The 11,900-nt window shown below is 32.8% G+C and overlaps 1 protein-coding gene across 2 annotated transcripts; it reads left to right on the top strand.

Moving 5' to 3' along the window:
• The first annotated feature begins 350 nt into the window (after nt 1–350).
• Nucleotides 351–10,567, top strand: LOC143232150 (acyl-coenzyme A diphosphatase NUDT19-like). 2 transcript variants are annotated; one of them, XM_076467244.1, is made up of 2 exons: nt 351–477; nt 10,209–10,567. In XM_076467244.1, the coding sequence occupies exons 1-2, from the start codon at nt 471–473 to the stop codon at nt 10,427–10,429; spliced, it is 228 nt and encodes a 75-aa protein (XP_076323359.1). In that variant the 5' UTR covers nt 351–470; the 3' UTR covers nt 10,430–10,567. The 2 variants fall into 2 exon arrangements, 1 of the variants encoding a protein (XP_076323359.1); XR_013017400.1 differs by lacking the exon at nt 351–477 and adding an exon at nt 4,823–5,761.
• Nucleotides 10,568–11,900: the final 1,333 nt, after the last annotated feature.

Below are 11,900 nucleotides of genomic sequence, written 5' to 3'. Positions count from 1 at the left end.
TGACTGCTACATCAAGCTAAGGTCAAATCCCAATAGGTCTACTTTACAGTTCACAATCTCTTAAAATGAAATATTTTGCATATGTATGAAATACAGTATATTACCAAAGTTCTTGTAGATACAAAAAATTTTTTGTCTAAAACTTAGTTGATCATGAAAAATATATTTCAGGTACTGTTTTCAAGTTTTACACTTTACTGGAAAAGTGATACATTATTATTTGACTTGAATAGTAAACTATATTTTAAACAACATAATACATGTTTTTACAGTCTTATAGTCCGTCAAAATGCTTCAGGAGTTTTATTCAAGTAATATATTTCTTGCTCCACCTCAATTATATGAGTTGTCAAGACTTCTTGATTGGACAGCTTTAAAGATCTGAAAATTTTTGCCATTGAAAGAGGAGACAAGGGTGTTGAACATTGGCTACCTTTGATCTGCACTGCCTCAAATGGGTTGTGAGTTTAATGCCAGGTAAACTAGAGATACTATTACTTTTGGTATTTTGAATAAGTTACATGACATGGATTCCGACAAGTGCGTGTATCATACAAAAACAATTGCTGCAAGTATAGTTTAATTTGTAAATACAAATGTGCTAAAAAAATTCAAATATGGTCCATCACTTCGTGTTGCAAGTATAGTTATTCCATACAAATTTTTTTTACATGCCACAAACTTTGAACTCCCATGTACTCTCCAATAAATGTGGTTCAACTTCGTCTAGCATGTAAATCATCATTCAACGACCCTTAGCCAATGATAGTGTGGCATACCCTCCTGATGCATGCAACTTCGCTCTATTTGATTCTACCAGACTATCACTTATGCAGTGATCTAATACAGACATTTTTTTTTTTATAATGCTTTCTTCATATGCATTTTCTTTCATGCTTCTGTAAAGTAGAAATATAATTTTAATATTTTATTACAGTTTATATCTGTAGTTTGACATTATAATTTACAATTGTCTATTTATTTTTTTAAACATTTTCATCATTTATTATGAATTCCAGAGTTTTAATTTCCATTTTGGATGTTCTTCAATATCATTCAACACAACTGCACAAATTTCAGACTAGAAGTTCTCAACTGAGGAATTTTCAGCTCTAAATTGTTTGGAAATTGATCATTATATGAATCAGCCTTCTTCTTCTGATACTGCTAAACTTCCTTGTTAATCTGCCAAACTTGTACATGGTTTAGAGGATTTTGTCAGACTCCTTTTCCCACCTAACTATGCCATGTTTTATTAAGCTTCTCCCATGGAACCTACTAGGTGTAAATCATTGTTTTTAAATATGATTTCTCAAATATGTTTCATTTTATTCATTTCCCTGATTTCTTATGATCCAACTCCTTTCTTATTGCATGACACCCCTTACCCAGAGTATTTTGTTTCCCTCTTTCACCTGGTATTATGGTACCTGCTGAGCATTTAGTTTCTCAATTACGAGTGGGTGCTAGCATACTTTGTGTTTAATGGGTCTTGGGTAATTTGGCCTTGGTTTACCATCATGCTCATAAATTTATTCTGGGTTTTTAGCATTTGGAATTACTACTAATTGTATGGGGGATGACCCTGAAAATCCTCTCCATTTATCCCATGCATAGACATGCTGCCTTTGTCTTACTCTTACTGTTCTCCTATGGTACTTGTGCACTATACTTCTCCTTTCTGAGGCACTTCACCAACTTTCTGAGGGGGTTGGGAGGATATATTCTCCCTCATTGGTGCAGTCATCCCCTTTGGCTCTCTACCTTCACATGTGGTTTCTTTGTTAGTAGGATATTCTGGGGAAGGATGCTGCTTTATTCCAGGTTTGCTTACCATCCATTTATCTTTAACATTTACAGATGAGGCAACATTAGACCCTTCAATCTTTGGTTGGTTGTTTGTCTCATTTTGAGCTCTTACAATCTCTTGTTCCTGTTTCCCACACTGCACCCTTCCATCCTTTATCTGTTCCTACCACTATGGATTCTACTATGCATTATATTGTTTTAAATAGGTTTCATTGTCACCAACAGTACCAGTGAGTATATTGTGGGTTCTAGTCCAGTTAGGGCTCATTTGGCTGACTTTTTGTTTCCCTCTCAGGGTGGTGATTTGCTACTAGTCTTTGGGTTATCCAAGTATTGTCAGAGGGGCTTTCATCCTTTTAATTTCTCCACCCTGGTGTCTTTTGTCTGATATCATTTCCATTACTTTAAGATCCTATTAACAGTGAGCATCTATTCTAGGTGGTGCAGACTCAGCCTTATCCTTCACCTTCCATTTTTCCTGGTACCATATGACGTTTACCTCTTCTACCCTCCTCCTTTTATTGTATTTCTTCCAGATTCATAGTCCTCCTCATTAGGCTGTCCTTCCAGATTAAAATGTCAGTGTTTTTCATCACAGCCTCACTCTACCTTTATTTGAACCTTTGTCCTCAAGTTTCTTGTTTCACTTATTTCTTAAGATTTATTTTCTACTTCTGTTATCCTGGGAGTGTCAGTCATATATTTGCCATTGATGTTTCACACACTGTACCATTCAACTTTTATTCTCCTTTATTTGGATTGGTCTTTCCTCTTCAAATCTTCTCAATACTTTTACTTCCTTTCATATTCCATCTATATTCCTGGTGTGTTACAGATAGACTTCTATGTCTTATATGTGCTCTTCACTCTTATATTTCTTGCAACTTTCTTCCATGGTTCTTATTCCTGCATTTTCATCTCCTGGCAACATTTCTCTATTTGGGACCTTTCTCCTTCCATCCTTACCAATTAGGTTTGGCTTTTGAGTTGATTTGCATATTCATCTTTGGTTTCTTCTTCCCAAAGTATGTCCAGGTGTCATCACATCAGATCTGGCACTTTACTTTTAGTCTGGCATCATACCTCCATCACCCATAGGAAATTCTCTAGTTGGACAATGGCTTTAACCTCATATTTTCATTGAGTGGCTGTTTCTTTTTATCAGATTGCAGTCCTCCACCTGCCACCAACCTTAAATCTTTGATAAGGCTGTGACTGGGTAAGTTATCTTTTGTTTTTTATGTATATCTTATGTTCTTTCAGTAGCATGTTCCTTTTCTCATTACAAGTCTTGCTCTGTAGTGAGCATTGCTTGTCCATGTATGCTTTCTATACCTTAAATCTGCAATGTACAGCCAAGGTGATTCATAATAAAACATGATGCATATGGTCAGTAACACGCATAGTTAAAATGGGATTTTCTCTAAGGTCACTAGTATGTTTTTCTTGTGATATATTTGCTTCTCTAACCTTCTCTCAATAGGCATTTTTTACTGCATAGCTTATGAAAGTTTTAGTGACTTACATTCAATTTTTAATTAAACTACTTTCTGTTTTTGTACCAACTGGTATAGTACAAAATAATAGCTAATAATTCATGTTTTAATAATATATGTTTTAGTTTCCTAATCTTGTGAGGTAATATAAAAATAATCTGAATTCCCTTAATGTGAGAAATGTGACAGTTTTCTCTAGGCATCCAGCTCTTCTCTAATTTATTCACCACCCCTGTAATAAGTATGAAATTTAATGGAAATTTCTTTGAAATCATCATTCTCAAACCAACCATCATTTTTATATACTTTGATCCTGTTTGGTTACAGGATGTTATTTATAACCAATATAAAGTGAAGCTTTTCATATGTAAAATAATGTTTTAATATTACATTGTTTTCTGAACAGAGTATTGTCAGTTTCTCTTTCAGTACTACTGCTGTTCCCATGGGAAAGATAATGGCTAATTTGGAAGAATTTGTAATGGCTCTTGTTGAATAGTTGTGATTGTTATGAGACATTATTCTGTGTTCATTGGTGCATTATTTAGTTAAATAAAAATTTAGTGCATTACTACCATTAGCCTAAAAAAGTAGAGTTAAGTGTTTTCAGGGGTTGACAGCAAGAAAAAATAACACTCAGGCATGTACTTTATTTCTTGTTTTTCATATGTATTCTTTATTATAAAAGTAACTGAAATGTAGAAATAGGAATCTCTCTAGGTTAATTATACTTAGATTAGGTTAAATAAGTAATAATAATATAAGAAAAATGTTTCACAAGGCATGCACAAGTAGCTCAGAATAACTCAGGGGTAATGCAATTTTATAGCATAACAATAGTAGTGAGACATGGCTCAAATACCATTAAAACAATGAAATTAAAGTACAAATAAATGTATACTGTTACAAGTTTAAAGTTGCTCAGAATAAACAAATGTAGTGTCATGCTATAATTTGAAGTATTTCTAGGAAGAAAAAGTAACTTAGATTTATTTCAATTTTCCTTTTTCTTGTTGATTGTGAGGTTGGTCAAACTGACCAACCTTTGTACTTTGCATGCAGACTAGTAAAAAATAAAGATGTTTTCATGGATAAATTTTTTTTAGTTTATCAGAAATACTTTACTAAAAATCTGATTAGTTTTTTCTTCTGAAAGACATAATATTTACTGAAAGTTTGCCAAAATTTATGAACATATATGTACTATATTAAAAGTTAGTAGTATCAAAACTGTAACAACTTTAAACAAATACAAAGTGGTCACATTGTTGGTGAATTCATCCAAACCTGTGTAGGGAGAATTAATATGACCATACTAAACCATGGACTTACATATGTAAAGCAGAAGAAGATAGTTAACATCTGTCATCTCTTTACTTGAATAAATCAGAGGTGGTCTGCTTTTTAGTGTAGCCATTTTGTGGTCACCTGGAGTATAGTGTGTGTTCCAGCTTCTCTGGTCTTATCTGGAGGATAACATTGTGGGGTGATGGTCCTCTCACACTTCACCACAGGATGTTTTCAAGGCTAATGTTGCTGAGTGGGGTACCAATATGATTTAGTTTTATGTGACCTACTACAGTGGCAGATATCTTCCTACCAGTGTTTGGATGTTGGACTCCTGGATATGCAGTTGGTTGTAGATTTGCACATGTGTCTGTTTCACAGATCAGTTTGCAATATATATCTTTCTGTTCTACTTAACTTGAGGTTAAGAAGGTGTAGACCTTCCTCCTATCATGGGTTGGAAGTTCTATTCCTGATAACACTTGGTTTTGGACTGGAGTTGACCAGCTGTATCTAGTTTATCATGCTCTAGCCACTCTACACCTAGAAGCACATCCATTTTACCTTTTCCCACATTTCTGTCTTTAGATGATTCTCATAGGGTCTTTCTTTTACAAGATTGAGCTTCTGATATACTGAGGCTCAGATTCTGACCCAACTAGTTTTCTTTTCTTGTTTGGTTGAGCTCATTTCCATCCATGTATGCAATACATATTTCCACACTGGGTACAGGGTATATCTGATATGCAAGTGGTGCAATCTCTCTCTCTTATGTATTCCCCTCTTATTGAGGATAACACTTCATGGATGTTCTTCAGATGCTTTCAGTGTGGGATTTTAGCTATACATGTGACTAGAAGTAACATAGCATATTGAAAGTTACAATTTTCCAATAAGTGCTTGCTTACTTTTACTCACACTTCTCACTGAAAACTGATGTTTTCTTTTCTGCCCAGTCTTGAAGTGACAGATTTGTCTTGTCGAATAGGAATCACATGTCAGGAGAGTGTCACACTCCTGTTGCTGGAGGGCTGTCACGTGATGAATTACATGCATGATGCAGTTGAGCAACATTGATTGTGGGATATGATAAGAGTTCAAGGCTTGAATAGAGTTCGTATGTGAAAAGATTGTGCACTGAAATATAGTAGTTATACACTTGGCCGAAGGTAAGTACTTTTTGAAAATATATATTCAGTTTCAGAAAATAATAACTTTAGGAACTTTTAAAAAAATTGATTTGTGTCTAATGTTTTTAGTATGAGAATATTATTACTGTAATAATAGTAATATGAACACATTCTATGCACTCCTAGTGAGATTCCTATGAAGAAAAGTGATTTATACATATGCAAGTTTAGATTTACATACAAGTATAAGTTGTTTTATCAACAAGCATGATTGGATTCACCTTCTAATTAAACAAATAAAAATAATTCTGATAGAATGTGTGCAAACAATTAAGGGTTTAAATAGAAGTCTTTAAAGATGTGTTCTAGACAAGAAGATCTTTTAAAAACAAATTATTCTTAATCACATATGTAGCATTAGACAGAGGTTTTTCATCTAATATCATGATAGAGCTGTCAGAAAATTTAACAAAATAACAAATGATAATCAAAAAGTTAAACTAAAATCAACATTTTATAAAACAGATAAAAAATTAGATGTTATTTTTATTTTACATCCAATGTTTGTCACATCAATGTTTTCAAAATTAAAAATATCTTGTTCTGATTTATTAGTGATTGAATAAAATTAGTCAAATATTAAATGAAATTAGAAGTGCACCTAACCTAATGGAGAAAATAGGTATTTATGAAATTTACTTTTTTGAATATGGTTCTGTATAAATTGGTCAGCCTTAAAAAAAATTGTAAATTTAGAATAAATGGATGTAAGAGAAATGTAAACAACAAAAGTGGTAATTCTGAACTAGCTGAACATGCAAGTCATATTTTCATTGAATGGGAAAAAACTTATTTTGGCTCAACTGATGGCATAATGACAAGAAATAGTGGAGAAACTATAGAAATAATAAAACATTAAACTAATTATCATAATTTAAATAACAGATTTTGTTTACATGCTTTTGAGGATGACATTATTTGATGTCATACAGAACATCTGTATCAGTTGTCAGACTTAGAATAAAGGAATTTTAATTTTATACTGAATACGTATTGAATGTTTGAGTGATTTAATTATATTTACACAAGTACTTTGAAATTCAAATTTCAAAATTTTTTGAAATAAAAAACTGAAATTGATCTAAATTATTAATAAAATGGCCATTAAAATAAATCAAACATAATGGTATTTGTAGAAGTTTCATTCTTCCTTAGTAAATGATATGTAATTAGTTTATTTTATAAGCTGAAAAATGTGTTGTGTCTAGGTTTTTATTGTGGGAGGGGCTTGTCTTTGACTCTGTTCCATAGGGAATATCTTTTTTACACACACCACAAGCTGTCTATATCCCCTCTGTTCAAATAGACTAATTCCAGTGCATCTCTCTCGCAGATCATCATGCATCAACTCTACCAATAAGCTGGTGATGTACTTTTGTTATGCATGTGACTACTTCAACTAAGTACCACTTTTTGGGTTGAGATGTTCTTTTTATTTGGTGTTCTTTGTGTGTGAATCATGATTTTAATTATTTAATTTCTAATGTTTTTTTTTTTTTTACATTAAGGAAATATTTTATTTTAACTTAATTTTCCAGTCTTTATTTTTTCTTCTCTCACTCTCCTATTCTCCATCAAATACTTTTTTTGATTTATGTATTTCTGCAATGAATTCTGAGGTTTGTCTTCCCACATTTAGTGTTATACCTCTTACACTATTTTCACAGGCTAAACGTTTGTTGTTGGATTTCTCTGCTATTATCCAGAGATATGGGTCATCCTCTTTTTCCTTGAACTTGCCCCACTAATCCTCAATAAACTGAATCTGACTGGACCAATGAAGGTGTCATAACCTTTTTATGAAAGACAAAAGACTTTCATCTTTGGGTTTCTCTTCTTATTTTATTCAAGGTTGATGGGCATGTCCTAACAGCACCACAGACTAACCAGAGGGTTCCAGTCCAGTGGTAGATTGTCTGTATTGTATTGTCACCCTTTGGCAATCTTTCATTACAGTGCCATGAGTTCTTTGCATTTTATCAGAATGACTTGTCCTACTATTTTATCCCTACCTCCTATATTCCTGGTACCCTTTTCCTTCCTCATAACTTGAGATTCTACCTCCATCCTGTGTTTGTCCAATACAGTACAAGATTTTCTGTCTTTACATGCCATTACACCTGTTCATCTTTCAGATTTTTATTACAGGCTGTTTGTTGTCCTCATACCAAACCAGAGATTAGAGGCCTATGCCTTTGTCTCACCTCATTCTAATTTTGATCTTCCCAGTTTTACCTTGGAGTCATTTCTCAATTTTAGTTGGGCTTTTTTATCCATGTTTATTGGTGATAGAGGAATGTTGCTGATGCTTATTTGCATATCTTGATATTTCATCACCTGCAACCCTCTCTTCAGGTTAATCTTCATGGGGTAATTTCTCTGTTTCATGAGTTTCCCTGTGGACTTACTTTGGCCCTATATATATATTTTGTTAGGCATTCATAGCATTCATTCATCATTTATATGCTCTCAGGTTATGCTAACCTCTTTCTTTTGTTAACTGGATACTGTTTGCTCATTCTGAACAAGAGTCTACCTGTTACCCTTATTGACTGCACCTGGAGGTGGCTATAATGGGCTGTTAATCGAGTTGGAAAAGTACTTACTGTGTCCTATTGAACATCTTGTCCATTTGGATGTTTCTCAACACATATCTCAGTTATGCCTGCCCTTCTCCTCTTTGACTTTATTTGATGAGTTTTTATTTCAACTACAGTTTGCAAAATTCTACTGGTTTGTTCTTCCATGGTAGCTCATATCCCCATAGGTCAGGCTTGAACATGGGATTTTTTATATTTTTTCATGACCATGGAATTTTGCCAAGATCCTTTGTTGGCTCTTATCATCCTTCTTCATACTCTTGTTATCGGTCATCAGCATTGGTGGTTCGAAAAAATTCACATGTTGGTGGGCAACCTGCTTTCTCCTCCTTGTCTGATTTCCCACATTTCATGGATGCATCCCTTCAAGAATGGTTAATCCATTTGATCAATTGGAAGATTGAGGTTTTGGGTCTGGTGTTCAATAGGTTTTATTTTATCAATGTCCTGGAAATTCTTGTTGTAGTCAGGTTTTGGTTAATTTTCTCCATCTGGTAGTGATCCATTCTGACTTTTCTTCAGTGGTTTCTTATCTCAATTACCAGGGAGGCACCAGTTCTCCATCCCTCTTTTTTCATATGCTGGGTTTTAGGGGGTTTCACATGCTTCTATGTTGGGCAAAAAGTATACCTGTTTCAGAGGTGGTGTTGGTTCCCCACATCAGACTATTTCCTCTTAGGGAGTGTCTTACAAACACTTTCAAAGGATGCTTCTTTCTTTACCTTGTATCATTCCCTCCATATATTCAGCATGGGATTCTAGCTTTTATGTTAAAGGAAGTAATGTACTGCTTTGGAAATAATAAATTTCCTATACTTTTAATAGGTACTTACCTCCTCTCACACTTCCCATCCTTCCTCTCCACTGAAAACCAGTACTTCTATCTTCTGCAAAACTTTTAAGTAATAATTCAGTAGAATTGAATAGAAGGAGTTGCATGCTTCATAAGAGTATGTCACACTTTTAATTGATAGAGGGTTGGCACAGGATGATTTGCATGATAAATGAATTGGAAATAGTCAGTTCCAATGGAGAGGAGATAGAAGGCTTGTGCCATGTGTAATTATTTTGTATATAGAGGGCAGCACTGAAATATGTATTCAGTTTAAGAAAATCGAAACTTTGCAGCTATTTGCAATTTTAATGTGATTTAGCCTTCATACTGTCTGCAGTATGTGAAACTGTTGTAGGTTGAGTATAATTTCAATCAGATTTCCTTACATAAGAATTTTAGTATTTTGATTTCTAAAGAGTACTTACATTTTGTTGCAGTATTCACCTTGCAGGTTTCAAAATTGTGTTTATTGGCGTAAGAATTGAGCAGATAACAGCAATTATTGTAAAGTGTTAATCACTAATTTATTTGTTTTGTAATAATGTGTGTAAACAGCAAATATAATTATTTTTACAGGCTTTAAACAAAATATTTTTGAACATATATTATCAGTAATTTACTAATAATTACATGAAGGTTTCTGGAGATGAAAAAATTTCAAAGGATTTTTGTTATTTTACAACCATGTAAATGCATATTAATTTAGTTATTTTGATATTTTCCATGTTTGATGCCCTTGTAACAGGGTGAGGAATTTGAACAGTTACTAGTATATTTTTCATTTCTTGCTTGAATATGTAACATTTTAAACAATGACAAAGAACCCATAATGATACTGAAATCACTGTCTTTATAGATTCTATGAGGTCAATAAAACAAAATATTTAAGAATTTAAAGAATAATGATGACAATACTTTTACAACTTATAAATAGGAGATTAATATAAATGTAACAAAAAATATTTACATTTAATCTTTTTTTTACTCCCAGGTGATGATCTTTACCCAGAAAACCCAGATTATTATGGCCAAAATCCTCAAATTGATTTCCAGTATACTTTGGAAGAATTAAAAGCAAAATCAAACAACTTGCACAGAATGGAAGTAAAAGGACCCATCAGTACTGTAATCTGCAATATATCATCTCCTTGTGGTCACTTAACACCATTAACCTACTGCAGTACCAAAAGAAATACACAATCTTCATTATAATTTTTTTCCATCTTGTGTTAGTGTAAAGGGATACTGTATTTAAAGAATTAATCCCGTTTATATCTGATAAATGATTTATTAGCACTGTAACTGCTAATTATCTGTGTGAAACTACAGTAAAAATGAAACACACCTAAACTGTGTTGAATGCTATACTGAATTCTTTTACATGGGGAATTGTAAAATATGGAGACTTCTCATTTCATAATTTGTTTTTTAAAGTTAATTTTATTAGAGTAAATAAACAGTTTTTTATATAACCTAATTTTTTCATGCATACTATGAAATGTAATGAAACTTTTTTAGTCTGAATTAAATGCATCTGAAGTCATGCTTTGCACAAGGTATTTTTGAGGATCTAGTCCTTAATGTTCACACCCATTAACATTCCAACTTTTGTAAAATTAAAAATACTGTAACACACATAATTATTTAATGTAACTAAACACTAATATAGTCAGTGATTGTTCATTTATAAATTCTAGTTCTCTTTGATGTGGACTTTGTCTTCTAGGTCTATCAACATTTTAATGAGCTGTTCCTTCAAGATACATATATTGGGATTATGGCGTCATTGACAGTAACCATGTGCAACAGTGAAATAATCCATTCTGATTTTTGCATATAAGAACATATGAAAAATATGCATAATTAGCTATAATCATTACCAGGTTGATTTTTAGTTTTACTCAAAGTCAGCAGCTTGCTCTGATTAGAAGTTAATAACAGTTCATCAATATTAAGGGCACAAGAAGATCAGTCAAAGATAAAAAGGAACAGCTCATTAAAATGTCTTCTAGGTCTATCAACATTTTGATGAGCTGTTCCTTTTTATCTTTGACTGATCTTCTTGTGCCCTAATATTGATGAACTGTTATTAACTCTAATCAGAGCAACTGCTGACTTTGAGTAAAACTAAAATCAACAATGATTACAGCTAATTATGCATATTTTCATATGTTTATATGCAAAAATCAGAATGGATTATTTCACTATTGCACATGGTTACTGTTAATGATTTCATAATCCCAATATATATCTTAAGTTTAACCAACTAATGAGATGTAGTTTAGATTCAAACACATACAGTAGAAAACAAAATATATTATAAATGTAAAATAATAAAAATTTATATATATCAAGCACTTTAATGAGTGCATTTAAAGAAATAATAGGGTATCCCTCACTTACAGAACAGACACAAGCTTTTGGCTTCAAGTACTATAAGAAGTTGCTTGTTCCTTTTATTTTATCATTTTTAAATTATTCACCTTTTCACTGTGAGCTTACAAATTTCATCCAGAGTTGCCTTCATCCCCTGTTCCTTTGTCTTTTTATTTCTTTTTGATTCAGTTACTCTGTAGTTAGTAACTTTTGTGATATCAACATCTTTAATGCTATCAACTATGACAGTACACTTACACACTATAAGCTGGTCATTCAAAGATTTCTTATGCATGGCTTCTGCTTC

Source organism: Tachypleus tridentatus, chromosome 11 (assembly GCF_004210375.1).
Source record: "Tachypleus tridentatus isolate NWPU-2018 chromosome 11, ASM421037v1, whole genome shotgun sequence".
NCBI classification, from domain to species: Eukaryota; Metazoa; Arthropoda; class Merostomata; order Xiphosura; family Limulidae; genus Tachypleus; species Tachypleus tridentatus.
The sequence above is the reverse complement of the archived record's forward strand: the minus strand, read 5'-3'. Positions and strand labels throughout refer to the sequence as shown.